The 18059-nt window shown below is 45.5% G+C and overlaps 1 protein-coding gene across 1 annotated transcript in view; it reads left to right on the top strand.

Moving 5' to 3' along the window:
* LOC119386116 (calcitonin gene-related peptide type 1 receptor) overlaps positions 1 to 14858 on the top strand; it is a 70693-nt gene extending 55835 nt beyond the window's left edge. The window contains exons 7-15 of the mRNA XM_049414224.1: positions 661 to 721; positions 2870 to 2936; positions 5328 to 5413; positions 7760 to 7895; positions 8256 to 8297; positions 8632 to 9413; positions 9450 to 10073; positions 10966 to 11259; positions 14578 to 14858. Coding sequence (XP_049270181.1) covers positions 661 to 721; positions 2870 to 2936; positions 5328 to 5413; positions 7760 to 7895; positions 8256 to 8297; positions 8632 to 8844 — 605 coding nt within the window. The 3' untranslated portion in view covers positions 8845 to 9413; positions 9450 to 10073; positions 10966 to 11259; positions 14578 to 14858. The remainder of the gene's footprint in view (positions 1 to 660; positions 722 to 2869; positions 2937 to 5327; positions 5414 to 7759; positions 7896 to 8255; positions 8298 to 8631; positions 9414 to 9449; positions 10074 to 10965; positions 11260 to 14577) is intronic.
* Positions 14859 to 18059: the final 3201 nt, after the last annotated feature.

Raw genomic sequence — 18059 nt, 5'->3', positions numbered from 1 at the left:
AGCGTCAGAGTCGAAGAATCTTTTGCGTCAAAAGACTCATAAAAGTGACTTCAAAGTCTGTTGACGCCTGCTAAGATATTCCCTAGCGATCAACAAAAAGAGTTACATTAGTTAAAGTCGCACAGACGTATGCAAGGTAAATGGTGGACATTTCAGCCCACATTAACTCGCTTATTCATGATTTGTCAGTTATGTCCCATATAAAAGTGGTTAGATGTTGTTACACAAAACTTTTTGTCAGGGACAACAACGTTGTATGGGTCAGTCCGTCAACAACCTTCATGAGGGGCCGACCATTAGCCTATGCGGTAAATTAATTAGAAAAGCGGTAATAAACACGCCGCGTGTTTGTACCACCGTAATCTGTGTTTTGCACCCAATAAAAAAATTATGCGCATCATATCTCTGTGAATTGAACCGTGTGAACGAGGAAAGAATTATGCCTGCAATGACGTGACTTAAGCGTCGGTTGATTAGTCTGCGGTTGTCAAAGACGCCGTTGAATTCTTTAGAGTGTTTGTTAAAGTCAAGTTACATGGTTACGTTACAAGGTCACTCGACCAACGTCTTGCGACATCGCCGATGGGGGACATAAATGTGTATAAAAGATAAAGGTACCGAACATAGAATGATAATGACAGATGTGTTTTTTTCGTCCAGGTTGCCCTGCCGTCTTCGTGAGCATCAGCGCCATCTTGCGAGCCGTGCGGGCGGGTCACCCGTAAGTAAAGTTCACCGGTATCCGGTTTTGCTGTACGGCAGCAGGGGTGCGATCCTTGTATCGGCTCTAAAAATGAATCGTTTCAGTGTGCTCGCACGGTTGGTCAGGAACGCGCTTTTGGCAAAATAAGCGCTATCCTTACCAATCGAAATATAGCCAATAAAGCCGCTCGCAAGTGCTCTCTGCCATTGGCTAGCCTCCTTCACTAACGATACGTGCAGCATCACGATTGGCGGAAATTTTCTCTTACGAACAGTGCTGGCGTTAAGCGCTTTGTGTGAATACTGGTCCAGAAGGTGCGCATCACACCCAGGCACTTCATTTGTTTAAAAAATACTGTATAAAAATATGCAGTGGAATTTCACTCTTTTTCGTAAATGTGTAGAAGCGTCAAAACAAACTAAATCACTTTTTTTCTTGCTCGTGTTCGGCCAGTTACAGTACGTTCGTTTTTCATTCCTTTCCAGAGAAGACTCCAGGTGAGTTCTCCAGAAAAGCATAAAACGTAGTCGCGTAATCTCGCATTGCTAACATGCTGCACGATGTGGCACGTGATCAGTTCGCATGCTCATTGTATTTTTAACGCTGTTTCGATGTTTATCTGATGCTTGAATGACACAGCAGCTAGTTCTAACAAAGTAATACTGTTAACAATTGCATGATTCGATGTTACGGCTGCTTGGTTTGTGCAGTGCCGTGAAAAGCACTTCATGAATGGGGCTTGGCAAATGTGCAGATGGGATCATATGGAGCACGCGTTCTAATGCTAACGGTTGGTTTGTGCTTGGGCCTGCGACACTATGCACGACTCTTGATGGTAATCAGCACGGTACCGATGCAAGTTGTAAGCAATGTGTGCGATACGCTGCGCATATCCCGTAGTTACACTTTTTTTTTATCTTTCATTCGTTCATCTGGAAGCATATGGGCCGTTGCGCAAGCTACAATGCCATCTTTTGTTTCTTTTTAATGCAGAAGTTTCTCTTATTTTGTTGGTGCTTGTGGGCATCAAAATATGGCCCAAGTTGCTAGCGTAAACAAGGCCTGAACACAAAATGCTCGGCTAAAAGGTGATCTAAAGAGCTGCTGAATACAGCCTGCCACGAATACCACGCCAGCACGAACATCGGTTTGAATAGAAGTTCTGTGAATGTCTCCCCAAGGAAGCCACAGTTGCACATACCTCTTGTAGGCATCGCTTCACTGCCATTCGCCGAGCTCTGTCCCGTAGAGCTCCAAATTGTTGCAGTGAAGCCAACTCTACTTCTGTTTTTGCTGCAACCTGCACTGCGAAATCTTATAGCGCTCACGCCAGCTCCCACGTGCATCTGCCGCATGACGTGCATGTTATGCGTATGAGTGCTGCTAGTAAAGTTGCATGTCATGTCGCGTGTTGAAGTTGTCAGCATGAAATTACACCCGATATTCATGTCATTGTATTAAATGAGTATTCCGAAATTTCGAACGCATGTCATTTCGCGTCACCCGTGCGTGTAATTCATGTTGTCTATCGCAGGTCATGTAATGCATGTAGTGTCCTTGTCATGGCGCGTTTAACGAAGCCCTTGTGTGAACGAGATATAGATTTACCGATCAAGGTCATATTGAAAGACGGCGGATCTTCGCGCAGCTCGAGTTCATTTTTAGCGCTAAATGCATTAACTCTTGGTTTGAATAAACGCGTGAAGTCGAGGGAAATACATGTTATCAGTATCTAAAAAATTTTCTTTTCAGCATTTACTGAGAAGTTTGTATGTAGGCTACGTAACTTGATTGTTAAAATCGGCAATTTCGCAGTATATAAATCATGAAATATAGGTCAACAAGGTACACAATTTTTTAATTAAGTTACGTAATAGGCGCCTGTACATCGTAAACGCGTGCACACGTAGATTTCAACGAACGCAAACACCGCATGCTACCCATTCGTTGATGCATGGAAATGTACCACGGAAATATCGGATGCTAGAACACGTGTAACTGCGAGGCTGCGGTTATGCATGGGACGCTTGCCTCGCATGTCTGACCAGCCGATCATTGTGGTTCGGCCTGGCTTCGTTAAGCTCAGCCTGTCAGAGACATAACCCGCTTACGACCTCTGACGCATGGTATGCGACCTCTGCTGCACCGCCACCGTCGTTGCTGCAGTTGCTGGATGGACAACGTAGAAGGATATAACTGGATCACGCTGGCGCCGGGCCTCTTCTGTCTGTTCGTGAGTACATTCTATGTTCGTGGGCCGTTGAATACTACGCTGTGGTCAAAAAGAAAAAGTATGTCTTACTCTTCTCGAAGATTTCTGACTTGCCACTTATATGACTCTATTTAAAGATAAACTTTAACTCTCTTTCGGGCCCACGACTCTCCGACGAGGGTATAATGGTCTCCAAAGAGAGTTCACGTGTTTCCTTAAGGAGAGTCGTATATGTGGCTAGTCATGACTCACAAGAAAAAAAAAAAAAAAGGCAAAGGGCTCTTTTTTTTTTTTTTGCTTTATTAGAGTGTATGGTTTCTCTGCGTTGCCAGTAATAATTACTGTGCTTAAGGAAAACTGCGAGTTTGCATCTGTGCACTAAAGTGCCAGTTCTAGAAAATAAGATTGCAGGAAAAGGAGATTAAATGGCAAAGAAATGACATCACGAGGACGACCGGAACAGGAGCCTCGTGCCAAAAGGCTAACGAAAACGCATCATATAGCGATCGTAAGGCTACGGAGGGTTTCAGTTTGTAAGGATCGTAACAAAGCTAACTGGTATACATACTTTTAGTGCATGCAACTAATCTGTTCCAACACTGTCTGGTCTCCTATCAAGCACTGTGTACGTGGACCAGCATGTAAACTCCTTATGGGTGGAAGAAATTGTATAGAGCTGGTCATATTGTACAACTCCAGCCTTCTTGCTCATCCATATGAAGCTGAGTGCACTGTTCTAAGTTACAGCGTCTGGTGCGTAACGTCAAAAATAAACGACCGTGTCAAAATGACATAACAATGTGAGTTGCGTAGCCCTCATATTTTGTAGACAAGTACAAGCTCGAATCTCACGTCTTCCGCAGCCGAGGACTGGTACTCAGTGCACGTAACTCCGCCATTTTATTGTTAACCAGAGCAAAGTAAGCACACACTGCATGTAACAACACAGTTTGGCCTTCTATATACTCGTTGACAGGAGCGGCGTAGTTACGGGCGTATCTACGTGCGAGCGCCCGTTCGTTTCTAGCACGGCGAAGACGTTCGTTACTTCCTGGAGTTGCAGGTTACTTACACGCGTCTAACTCGGAAAAGTGTGGAATGCATTTCTCTCTGCTAACCACGCACAAGCTTCTATACGCACCTGCGTGGCTGTCCAGCTGTCTTTGCCCGTGAGTTGGGATAAATAATTGTATGCTTACTTCCCTAACACCATAGCGAGCTGCGTAGCCAACTTCCTGGCGCGAAATAAAACACGTTAACGCAGAGCTCGGGCGATAAGTCTTCACTGCCGCCGTGTTATTGTGTCCTCTTCGCTACAATGACTCGGGTGACAGTTTAGATGTTCCGCATGTTCGCTCTTGGACGTCTGGCACGCACTTCTTTGCTCTTACTTCATTAGAGACGCTCGGCGCAAACTGCGATCTCGCTAGGGCACTCAAATAGAGCCCTAGCGCTCGTCGTAGCAAGTATAAAATGAAGTTAGCGCGAAGATAGAGTACCGTAAGTAAGTGGAATAGCGCGGACAGGGACGGAGTAAGCAATACGACACGAAGTGTGCGCTTTTCCTTGTGTAAATCCCTGTCCAAGTATGCGCTATCCCGCTTTTTATGCAACAACAAACGCAAGCCGCTATTCTTGAAGAGATTACCAAATGCGAAGTAGTATGTTACCTACATTTACGAAAGGAGGGATACACAGCGACAAGCATCGTACTGTCATCACGTCGAAAGAACGAATGACCACCATTTTTTCTTTTTTTGTGTGTGTGAAGAGCCTTTTAATCTTTATCTCCGATGCGTGGGCAAAAACTCTCGGAATCGGAGACTTCACCGACTATACTTCTGAAAACATCTTGGTTTACGGGGGGAATTATTTATTGCCGTTGTTGTGAGGGGTGACAGCAAATAGTGACGCAATATACGCACTATGTCTACGAATAGTAAAACAACATCAATACACACGCTCCCAAACGGTGCTTGGCAGGACCACCTCACCATATTAAAATCATTTCTGACGAGTCGCTTTATTGTTTGCTTTAAAATGCTCCTCTGCAAAAACCATCAAGGGAAGACGTTTGATGCTACAGTAACGGATTTTCTGGAAATAATTGAGAATTTGTTGAAATAAGTAGTATATCATAATAGCAAATAAACAAGCGCACAATATTAACATTTGAGCTGAATGCGGAGGTCATCATAACGTCAGCCAGCGAAAGCTCTTTCTGCTCGGAGTCCTGGAAGTTCACCGCGAGTATTTCGCGCGCGTTTCCATTTCTAGTGTGCTTTTATGCAATGGTCTACAAGGGGGTTCGGAAGCATACGTAATTCATAATAAAAAAAAGCAATTTGTTGCTTGTAAACGTTGCTCTGATTTTGGCCGTAGTGTGGTTTTTGATTATTCTCTCTTTTACAGGCCAATTTTATTTTTCTGTGCAACATCATCCGCGTACTTGTCACCAAGTTGAGGAGCACCCATGCCAACGAGCCAAGCCAATTTCGGTAGGCTGTTATGTTCTGTACAGTGGATGTTTAGTCTTTGCCTGTAATGGCGCTGTGCCGCTCTCAGTGGCAGTTGCCAGCCTGCTCACTCCCTATTTCATCTTGGTCTTTTGTATGTATGTTTTGCGTTGATATGTTTCATATCAAATAAAAAAGCAGTAGTAATGATACTAATAACAACAGTAATAGTAAACCGAACACCTGTCGCTAGTCTGGGTGATCTCAGAGCTGTCGCTTTCCCTGATTTTTTTTTCTTTCTACCTCATTGTGTAAGAAATTCAAGCTACCTTGCATGAAGCATACATATATCTCAGATCACCTAAGCACTGGCGTAGCCAGGGAGGGAGGGTTTGGGGGGTCAACCTCTACCCCCGGAATTTTTCCATTTTTTCATGTGTATAAACTGTATATAGGCCTACATATACACGCACACATACAAATGCACGCCTGAACATGCATGACTTATGGTTGAACCCCTCCCCCCCCCCCCCCCCTCCTCCCCGGAAAAAACATTCTAGTACGCTACTGAACCTAATCATTTAGAAACAACTTACAAACAAGAGTCAATGACGAGAATTCCTCTAACGGATTTTTTTAGGCCTCTAATATCACCTCGGTGTCTCCTGAAAATTTCATACCGGCAACTATATGCGCATACATATGCACATGTATTGCGCTGTGGTCGCATAAATTTTTCTCCGTCGCTATTTGTTGAATCTGTGATTCAAATGTCTCGAGGCGAACTTTTCTTGTTATATTCATGGACCGGACGCTTTAAGAAAGGCGATGCAGTGTAACGCTTGTAGTAAATAGCACATGTACAAAGAAACATTCATATTTGGAACGCAACCTATCAGAATTACCACTGAGCGTTTCAAGTAAGGTTATGACATATGCGGGGCACACCGGAGGGCGCTGTATTTGAGGCCGCTACGACAACCTACAGAATTACCAGCGCCTTCGACAGAAACGAGCTAAACCTATACCATGGTTACAGAAATGAATTAAGCTGTACATCGCATCGTTAGATAACATATGCTTATGTGTAAATTAAATTGCTTAAATAGTTGCGTCAATTATTTGTGCAATTACCTAAAGCGTAATTACGTAAATAAGATTCACTGGTCGGCACTTGTCATTCATTAGTTATTTAAAAATAAAGAGCGGGTCACCAACCTAAACCCGCTTTCAGACAAAACAGACCAAAGCCACCACCACAGGGCATGAACCAATAAACCGTGGAAAATACTGACAGTTTTCGCCGCGCTGCTATCTGAAGCAATCTTTATTATTACGCCGTAGTGACATTTCGCCCGGAAACGGCACCGCAAAAGCAAGATGCAGCCGTTAACGTCATGCTCATAAAAAAAATGCCCCCACCTCCCCGAAGGGAATCGTGAGGAAATGCGAATGCATTTCTTGCGCCGAGAGAAGGTACCGTTGCCGTCAGACATTCGCCTTCACCGACTTCTGCCATCGCCTTGAGAGGCGCCCAGCAGCGAACGGTCGAGAGTGAGGCGCGAGCGGACGGGAGAGTGGGGCGCAGGGAGGAGAGAGAGCGAACGGCGAGAGAAGGAGCGGCGAAGCACTGCACCACGGTGTAAGAATATACTCAGGTGATGACACTCTTCCCCCAACGCATGAGAAACCGCAATCCGCGCGCGTCCAGATAATGTTCGGGTTCTTATCAGATGACTTGCAGAGGGCGCTACGAAAAGCGGGGCAGTCGTCTCCATAGCAACGCGCATGCTGCTGATAACGCGCATTTTTTTGTGCCATTTTGCTGGATAATGTGCATCCGCCAAGCGGCGTCGAGGGGCGAAATCGAGAGAGCAACAGGAGAGGGAACGGCGAGAGCGGCGGTGATGACGCAGCACCACCGTGATTCGGCTACTCGCGGGCGCTCTCCGCCTCAAGCCATTAGATGGCGCACCGCTCAACGGACCGACGACCGAACATTTTCTGGCCGCTTAGGCGCGCGCAGTGTCAACACCTGAATATTCTTACACCGTGCACTGCACCTACCCGCTCCTACACTCTCTCGCACCACATGCTTGGTTGCTAGGGGCGAGGATAAGCGCGCGCGCCCGCAGCTGTTGCTATGGGAGAGGGCGCCGCGGACAACGCCGGATGCCTCACATAGCCCGACTAAGAAATGCATTCGCATTTAAAAATGAAATGCCATTAGTGATAAATTTTTTGTGTGCCTATGACATCGCTGCGCGTGGCTGCAGCATGTTGCTCTGTACGGGGATTAGCCAGTCACCCATGCTGACTGCCCTTAATTAAGCGCTTCTTATCGCTTCCTCCAGTACCTAATTATTTATTTTCATTACTGTTCTGCAGGAAAGCCGTACGAGCTGTGCTGGTGCTGTTCCCATTGTTCGGCATGCATTTCCTCATGACTGTGTACCGCAGCCCATCCAACTGCGGTGCTTGGGAGGTTTATCAGTACATCAGCAAAGCGTCAGATGGCCTGCAGGCAAGACAAATGTTCGAATGCCTTCAAAGCCGGTGCTCGCCGGCCGATGCTACTTTTATTTTGTGAGATCCACTCCCCTGATCAAGTAGTCAATCAGGGCGCATGAATGTTTTATTAAGGCAATTTTGACGTTTTGCCTGTAGTTGTAGGTTTGCCAAATAAAAAAAACAACGTTTTATTTGTTCGAGCGAAACGCGACTCGGGGGTAATCCTTGATGCTGTTTCTGTACGCGACTACAACCTTGGATCACGTTTTCCTTATGATCTAACACTTCCTCCATTTGTGTTGGATCGTTTCTTTTCCCACAAGTGATTCTGTTAGGTCACTTATACGTAATCCCGACTTTTTGTCAATTTCAGGGATTTTTCGTGGCCGTCATATTCTGCTACTTCAATGGAGAGGTGAGTGATGCAATATGTAAAAGTTTGTAAAATTTGGTTGAATTATTCAAAAGTGTAATTTTGCATGTAAATCAGTAGTTCAGGCACAGAAACCAGTGACCTGCGGTAGCCTCATCCGTACATGTAATCGCATAACACCTCATTAAAATGCGTCGGGGTGTCTTAAAAGGCGAGCACCTCCACCTTGCATAAATTTGACAACTTGCAGCGCTTACAACTTGCAGTACCTACGGCACTCACGTAATACACAATCACAAGCACTCGTGACCAATTATACACACATCTTTCTGCTTTGAAGCCTTAGTAACATCACGAGTCTCCGTTCACCCAACAGGTGCTGTACCTGCTGCGGCGTTCCTACGGACGATACCGCCTGCAACGAGGCTTCTCCAGCCGGAGAAGTCACAGCATGGCCATGACCCGCATGTCCGTCTCGACGCACGTGTCTTCGGTCGGCGATTCGCTTAACCCCAACAACGGTTCCGTTAAGAAGTACACGTGCACACGCAACGGCGACACCATACTGGAGGACGAAGTCTGGAACTGACACAGAATCCGCCGCCACCTCCTCCTGGGCGAATCCAAAAAGCGGCACAACTCGACTACTCAGCATCCCGTGTTTCCCGTTCGCACCTCTTTTCGCCCAGTCGGTGCGAAACAACGGAACCCGTTTAGCCAGGACCGTCGTCTCAAAACGAATGCAGCGCTCGTATTTGGGTCAGGGTGGCCGGTTTCAAGTCAACTGTGAAAGTGCTTAGCGCCTGTATACGGACACCACACACGACGCACACGGCGAACTTTCGTTGGATGATGGACGCAAGGCCTTCCAGAACGAACAAAGTAATAACGTCTCTTCTTGGAAATTTTATCCCCGGGCTTTGTGAACCAGCCTGAAAGAGACACTTCCGCCTTTGCACAGTCAGCTCGAAAGAACGTTAGGCATACGAGCCCAGTGAGCCTCGCGAAAGTGCTTAACCTATAGTCGGGTACTCCTCGTTAACGTCAGACTCTCAGGGTGCATTCGAATTGGATTACCCTTCCGTGCGGTGTACACTGCAGAGAACATTACCGGCTGTGGGTGGCTGTTAAGTGACCATGCCTACGGTGTGCTGCGAGGTGCGCTGCGAGGTGCGCTGCGAGGTGTGCTGTGAGGTGTGCTGCGTCGCGCGCTCGTTTATTGGTGGCCCGGATTACAAGAAAAATTGTCCGGCAGATACAACCGACCCTGACTTCCCGAAAGGAGCAGCCGGTACAATCAAGATCGCTTTACGTATAGCCGAGTTTATGTGCGGAATTATCAGGCACTCGCTGGCAGAGCATGTGAGCGCTGTGCGAAAACAAAAATTCCCACTAGTCAACAAACTTATGCGATCATTGTCAGGTGCTCCCTTCGACTACGTCACTGGGAACTCGACTCCACCGGATCCCCTCTCCATGCTCCCACAATTGTACGGAGTTGTCATCTTTTCTATGGCTCTTGAACACAGCAATGCAAAGAGAGAACCAGAGCCAGAGACTGCATAGTCGCCTTCGGAATATAAATGGATTGAATACGCTCTTCAGTACGCTTCGACTCCAACCTTACTCGGAGAGGGAGCTACGGTGATTACGCACAGGACCGAAGCGTCTCATCTTCTTCATGAAGCAAATGCTAGTGCAAGCATTCAAGTCTCAGAGCAACTAACTTAATTATCACAGACGTCGGACGTCGTGTCCACCTGTCGAATCATCACTCCTTATCTCCGTTATTTTCCCTGCACAACGCTTCCGGCAACTGTAAGTGTTAACGTGCGACCCATACTCAAACAAGGAGATATATGAAGGAAGTCAGTCTGGTCAGGATAACGCGTTTTATAAGGCTAGAGACAAAGGCAGCAAATGAAAAGGATTGGAAAGTATTTACGTTCCTGCTCCCACTCGGGAGCTTTATGCTCCTGCTTCAGCATGACAACCGTAACAAAGCACCTGATTAATTAATGAATTAAATTGTTATCAGAGTGGTTCATATTTTTTTTCGAAGCAGGATCATCAATTTTGGATGAGCTTCCCTTGGGGTACCCGAAATGCAAACACTTTTGAAATCCATGTGGTTAGTGTCCTGCCTCCTTCCTTTTACTTTGACCTGAGTAGTGTTGAATTATTCATTTACTACAGACTTAGTTGCGCCCTTGATCTCCAACTTAGAGACGTTCCTTACTTGAAGGGGAGAAAGCTAGAAAAGACTTACAAGAATGCGGAACGCGAATACAACTACGAAAAGCACTATATTATACGGGTTTTAACTTTTACAATGACACTGCAGTAACGACCTTCCGCGGTATCTTATTTATGTTAGGCTTTCTTTCCTTCTTTTAATATCTCCCCCTCTGGCAAGTGCAGGACAGCCAACCCGTGTAGACTTTGCCTTGGTTACCGTCCTTACCTTCTATTTATTCTGAACACTCTTTGTCTCTGCATTGTCCTTTAGGCACGTGGAAAGTATCTTTTTACTACTATTCGAACACTACGAATAAGGCGTCACATGTCTGACTATCTGCTTTAGGAATTTACTCATAATATCTTACCTAATATCAATCTCCTTTTCATAGTGATTTTGCAGCAAGTTTATGTTCTATAGAAAATTGCAGGCTAAAGACACTGAGCCCAAGTTGTTTGTCATGCTTTGCAGCTTCTATAACGATGATATGCATGACCACGGGAAGGGCTCCCTCGGAACTGCATTTTCGTCAATGACAAGTATCTTCTGTGGTTACCAACGAGGCTTATCGCGACGATGAAACACAACCGGTAGCGCTGAACCAAACTCTGACAATGCATCGGAAGTGCTGGTTGCGTCGTTGAGACGACATGCTTCTATGGTGCCGCAAGTGTTGTGTGCAGTGCAGTGCCGTGTTCAGTTCACGGAGTGCCCCGTTGCGCCACACGTGATGTCACTGAAGAATGACCCAGCAGCTCTATACAGGTAAGCACAGTCCGTGCGACGGAACATCTGCTTTATTAATAAGTTAAACTGCCGTATTAACCCAACCGCAATGCGTTGTCAGTCGGACCTTTTTTTTATTTCTCCATAGAAGCATTAGTTTCGTGTAGAGTGACAAATGCTGGAGGCCATGAGGCCATTGAGCGCCTAAAAAGCAGAGCTTATTTGTTCCTTCTTGGTGCAACCGATTCCTGAAAAGGTTGGAATCCTGATCTGCATAGCTTCCCCAGAGAAATGCTTTAAAGAATGAGACACCTTCTCGGTCAATTTTCATCAATCAAATTTATAAGTATAGACGCTGAAGATAAGTGCGGCGCGGTGTCTTTTTTTTTCTTTTTCAGCAATGTTGATGTTCACTTGTAAGTTGTATGCTTCTTTTCAACTTCGCCATGGTTTTTACTGATCATAAACTGCAGGTGGGCGTGAAAATAATTTATCAAACACATTTACACATGAATGCATGGCGCAGCATGTCTTGCCATATGTAAAGGCGCTCAAAGAATAATTCGGAACGCTGGACAGCCGGTCGCTCACCGGCGGAAAAAATTGGCCGCGTATCTGCGTGCTTCGCTGCAAATGTCGTCTAAAGACGATAGAAGAGGCGCTGCGTGAGATATGAACGCCATCTGGCAATACGTCGGGAAACGTGAATGCTGTGTTGCGGGCTGGTAGTCCCGGCGCAGCAGCAGGCGAAGACCGGCGGTGACCAACGCGATCGGCGGGGACGCCAGCCAGCCCGAACACGCGGTTTGGCGCGAAGCGCCGAAGCAGAAGAAACGTCCGCACTCAACGAGTACTCTCCACACACTCTTTTATTTACACGTCGCCTGGGTAAAGCAGGAATGCCAGAGCGGCACCCCATGGCACTCGTACAGTGCAATACTGAACCGAAACCGAAACACAACAATGATCTCGTGCAGAGGGCATGGAGGAAGCCAAGTTTCGGCGCAGTCGCATTTTCAGCGCAGCTTAAGAAACTAGGGTCTCTAGAATTACGTAACTATGTATTTTCTATTAAAGGAACACATCACCTAATACTTACCTAGTGATGTTGCGTCTCAGATATGCGTAATGTTTGCTTTTTGATCAACAAAGTACACAAGTATGAACCTAGTCAGCCGTTCATGATGGCTGGCCCTTGGGCAAGTGGTTCAACTTTGGCCGAGTGGCTGAATCGAGGGACGTGCCGACAAACAGAAAGACAGACAGAAGGACAGACAGAAAGACAGACCAAAATTTCTGCGTTTAAGTTCCCCAAGAAAGACTATCGTCTTTAAAGATACTGCCATGGTCTGGGCGTGCGCGTGCGCGTTCTCCGCAGCAAGCAGACCTCGCAACTTAGTATGACGTTGATTTGCGCCTAGAGGCTACCGTGAGGTGCTTCTTAGCGCTGTGAAAAGAAGTGTGGATGGTTCCGTATAACACTTCTTGGATGCTACATGTTTGCATGTCGTTATCGATCATGCCCACGATGTGCTCACAGCTGCATCAGACAAATAGCAGCGGGCTTCACCAGCGCTATTCACAGTCGCGTATTGTAAATATACTGGCCAATCAGGGACTTTGTGTCGAAAAGTGTTAATTCCACTCAAAATTGCAAAAGGTAAAAGGCGCCCCAGCGCACGAACTCGCACGTAGGATCGTCGAGCCACACACACAGCGTGCTGCGGGTCCCGATCCATCCAGACCCCTTGTCAGCGCTAAGAGGCACCCAACGTTAGCCTTTTTTACAGCGAAAGCTGTTATGAGATCACAACAAGGGCCGTTTTTTGGCGCCGTAGTTGTCCGCCGCCACCGCCGCCGGTGTCCGTAACCGCTATCGCTGGAAATAAGAAAAAAAAACGAAAATAAGAAAACATTTCCAGGATGGAACGAGGTTGAAACATGGGCCTTCTGAGTGGGAGCCCAGTGTCCTACCTCAGAGCCATGCCGGTGCTTGAAAGTGCTTTGCAAAAAGACCCTATACAGGCTTCATGTCGGGAAGGAACCACATTAACATATGTAATGTAGCGTCGTAGAAGAGTAAAATAACAACCAAGTGTCACACAACGCCCATTCTGTAACCAGGCGTCACACAATGCGAATTGTGCAACGAGTGAGTTGCTGAATGCTTCCAACCCATTACAAAGGGCTCTGTCATAATTCTTCATCGTTATTAGCCACAGCATCAACAAAGTGCGCATAATACCTTACAGGTGTTTAGCAGGTACCACGGTTCTGCGCAGAATGACGAAAAATTGCATAGTGGCTGCTTCCTTACTTCACAAAAATTATGATTTATAGCGTAGTGGGTTCCTCGCAAGTGCACTTCTATTGGTTGCCAAGGAAGCCCATAAGGCTCCCATGATCCATTTCCTCAGGGTCTCAATAAAGTTAATTCCCTCTCTCTGTCTCTTTCTCACGTTGGCTTATGTTATAAAGCGTGGTGGGAGAGTGAAATAACGACCGGGCGTCACACAATGCGAATTACGTAACTAGTGGGTCATTTAAAGCTTCCAACCCATTACAAAAGGCTCAGTCATAATTCTTCATCGTCATCAGCCGTCGCATCAAGAAACTGTCTTACAATAATAATACAATAATGCCTTACAGATGGTACCTCGCTTCCCCGCAGAATGACGAGTAATGTCGTGGTCGGTGCTTCCCAACTTCACAAAAATTATGATTTGTGGCGTAGTGGGTACGTTGCTAATGTACTTGTATTAGCAGCCACAAGAGAGTTTATAGCGGGCTCTAGAAATGCCGCTCTTCGAGCTTTCGCTGTGTCTGTGCTGCGCTTTCCGCGCAGGCCTGGCGTTTTCCTTTTCATTTTTTATTTATTTGCAGGTACTGTTGGCCAATTGGGCCGTTACAGGGGTGGGGTACAAATGTGACACAAAATGCGTTATTGCTTACATAAAGAAGCAATGTGTAGCTAATACATGCAATTAGAAACCACGCCGTGTTATTATAAATAACTAATAGACGAAATGTGACATAACAACCGTCATTTCAAGCATAAAGCAGTAATGCGTAGCCGATTTTATTTGCCGCATTTGCTTTTGCTGCAAGGCAACACCATTGTACCACTTTAGATGGAAGCAGGGCTTGCTTGCTAGAGAGACCACACACGCTCAAAGCATGGCAATATTTTTCCAATGGCGTGCTCCACCAGCGAGGGGCCCCCTGTCCAAAGTTCCGAATTCTTCTGTGAGCACCTGTACATATACGTGAGCTTAAGCTCGTATTGTTTTTTAGACAGATTTCACTCCACGCAGTTTATTCGATTATTCATCTGGATTTTTTCTTCTTTCTGCGCAGGTAAAAACTGACCGCATCGAAGCCCTTGTGGTGCAGTGTTGATGAGAGATTTTTCAGTGATGAACTGAAGGGCACAAAATACTCAGAACTGAAGAAAGCGATGCCATTTGCGGACAGACCGATTTCTTCGTTGTGTAAATGTTGTGACTTCAAGCTTCAAGCCCTTCACCTCTGCGGTGCCAGCGTTCACAATCGAATCTATTATTATGTGTTATTTATTACATGTCATCGTTCATCAGTGCAATTCAAAGGTCATTAAATATCATTAATCGTTGTTCAAACGCCTCTGGTATATAAAAATGGGTGAAGAATGAGTGATGTCTGAAATGAAGACGAAAACAATATCATCACTACATTCAAATATTTATATTTCTGTCATCGGGTAGCTGATTTTATGATTTGCACTTTGCATTTACATGACCATACAAGTGCTCATACCGAAAAATGCATGAGCGTAGGGGACGACTCATCCCCGTTATGTTCTTTGGTATCTACCAGCAAGCAGGTGATTAATAAACAGCAACGTAAAATAATCATAACGTTCAAAGCCAAGTTTCAGTTCCAAGTCGCAAAGCATTTGGAATTTTTCTTAACTTGATAGGACGATCAAAAAACACCAAGAGCGAAGATTGGCTGAGCAGCACGATGCATTTTGTATTTTTTGGGAATATCACTCGTACATTTTATTCACGGTTGTTCAAAGTACAAGTGCAACCGAATAAGATTAACTGAAAATCATGTTCATCAGTAAATGTATAGTAAGTCTCACAAAAAAAAAAGGTTAGAGCTAGGAAGTGAGTAAACGGGCTAGTTGGCTGTGAGTGTTGTGATGCGTATCACCAGCTCGATATAAATGGTACACAGATGTAAACGCCGTTAAAACCGCCAGCTTTGGCGGTATGTGTGTCTCATCTTTATGAGCCATTTTATATTGCCGTACAATAACGTGAATCTTTAAAAAAAACTACTGGGCACCCATCTGGCTGCGTAAAAAAAAGCACTTCCTCCCTCTTGCTTGAAGAAACTATGAGCTTTTTTTTTAAGAATAGTGATGCACAGCGTTTGAATACGCACCACGTCTATGCAAACGCTCACTCGTGTCAGTCGATGTCATAATCAAGGCCATGCGCGCGTTGACTTCTGAGCCTGCGACGAACGATTACATCATCGTTATAGTAACTTTTGTTGCTGAATATGTCGCACATCGTCAACACCGCAAAAATGAACAAAAGCACAACGTGTCCCATTACATAACCTTGCATCAGCACAAACCACTCAGGAAATCCGGCTTTTCTACTAAGGAACAATAGTAAGCTTTCGCAAAATCTAGTGGCACCTGCCTTATGGACAGGTACCCTTATTGAGAGGAAAATGGCGGCGATGGTTCTACCTTGAAAGCGAAGTGTTGCGGGATGACAGTCGCAGAGTGTTAGATTGTTAGTGGATGCGTCTTCCGTCTCGACAGCAAATAAATGAAGACACTTCAGTGTGTCTGTCCTTGACAAAGGTACGTACGGAAAATTTCCGAATTTCTGTGTCACTGGAGCTGGGACCGTCGTCAGCAAGCGGACTATCTACAATGCCACAGTTATCGGCAATCAACCGAAGGGTTGATTGCCGTAGCGCTTGTCCTGTGTGCTTTGTTTGTGTAACGTGTCCTTCGCGCTTATAGAGAATATAAATATCAACCGAAGGGGATGTGCCCGCTACGGAGGGCTCGGTGGGGTATTCGCCTTATCTCGAATATCAGTTGTTCACAAATGCTTCGACCAAAGGCATACTGCAGCTTCTGCAGGGCGTGCTTTCAACAGAAGAGTCTCTAATCGTGCAGCAGGTAAGTTCCGCTATTACTATTGGGTAGACAAAGTTGGAGATCATTGAGAAATTGGGCTCATATTCTACAGACCCTTGCTTAATGGAGGACGTGACCATACGGGCGGGGTTACAAGCTGTGTTACAAAGCGGCACACTGGGTCATTTGGGACATTGCAAACTAAAATATAAAGCCAGGGGAACACACGAGAAACAAGGTGAAGAAGACGAATAGTCCCGCTAGTACGACTCGTACCAGCTAGTACCGTCGCCTTCTTCACCTGACATTTCGTGTTTCCCGCTGGCCTTGTAGCTTACTTTACAAGCTGTGGTTCATGCCCATGTTATCTTTAACATGGAAAAATGGTCCCACGCAAGGCTTCAGCAACGTGAGAAAATGCGCAGTGACGAAGTAGTGTTTCATAATTAGACTTTTTTTTGCCTCGAAGAAACACCGGTGGTATTAAATATGTTATTAGAACGCATCTAATTGTTTCGGTTAATTTACGGAGTTGGCTTTGCTAGTGGAAACCCGAGGTGTTTGGGGTAGAAATTACGGTGAATTGCTCAGATATCATAATCGTCTGCACCAAAATCACCCAAATCCCTAAAGTAATTTTAGACGCCATTTTTACTCCCTCTGCAATTATAAATGTGTTGGCATCGTATGTGTAGACCTCAGTGCCAGGGACTCTGCATAACAATTGTAGCTGTATGGCAAAGTGGTCGTGAGAGCTTGGTTAGCTTTCCCGCACAATTACTAAAATCAATCATATTTGTAACAATACCTGTCACGATACACTGGAGTGCAGTTGCTTTATAGATTTGTGATGTTAAAATATGCAGTAATAGTTCTCTCAGGGGAAGCGGGTTGAAGGCAGCTCGATTAATCTTAAATACTCCTGATGTCTTCTTTCTTCTTTTTTGCATCGGTATATTGCGCTTCTCGTTTAGAATTAATTCCAGACTCTTCTAAAAACGCCGATATATTCCTGAGGTGTAATCACTCCACTTTCGAGAAAGAAATGCTTCGCCGAACTGTGAGAAACAAACGTAAAGAGAGCATAGAAAACGCGAAACAGACGACGATTCTTTTCTGGAGCTGGCTGTGCCCCAAACCCGGAATTTAGAAAACGCGCCTGAAACGTGCAACAGTGCACCCCTAGGCTAAAGAAACGTGTAGACGCCTTGTAGTTCTGCGGCTTCCAGAAACACCCAGAACGTTCGGAGTGCGAGGGAAAAAAATAAGAGATAACGCTGAACGCGCTACATATTCTTTTTTTTTTTTACAGTTTTTGTCCACGGTCTATTTCAACGCCTATGCTATGCATAAATAGCGACAGATGCACGCTCACAGACGACAGCGTCGCATTGGAGCCTGGTCGATGCCGACCTGTTACTTCGCTCACCTTTATGTCCCCGAGCGCAAAAGTTTGATGTTGCACGATTGCGGTTTCCACATGCGTAACAGCGCCGTTTTCGCTCTCCGTATCTTTCTGTTGATCGATTAGTATGCGCAGTAAGGGAAACACCGTTTTTTTGTGCTTTTTTGGACAGGAATGTAACTATTACGCATTGGGTTATGCGGATAAGAAAATTACTGAGGTAGTATTTGCTTCCTGCGTACATAAGTAATAAAAAAAATACGTATTTCTAGCGAGCTTGTCCAA

This window comes from Rhipicephalus sanguineus, chromosome 3 (assembly GCF_013339695.2).
Source record: "Rhipicephalus sanguineus isolate Rsan-2018 chromosome 3, BIME_Rsan_1.4, whole genome shotgun sequence".
In the NCBI taxonomy this organism is placed as follows: Eukaryota; Metazoa; Arthropoda; class Arachnida; order Ixodida; family Ixodidae; genus Rhipicephalus; species Rhipicephalus sanguineus.
Note: the sequence above shows the minus strand (reverse complement) of the source record. Positions and strands in the feature narration are given on the sequence as shown.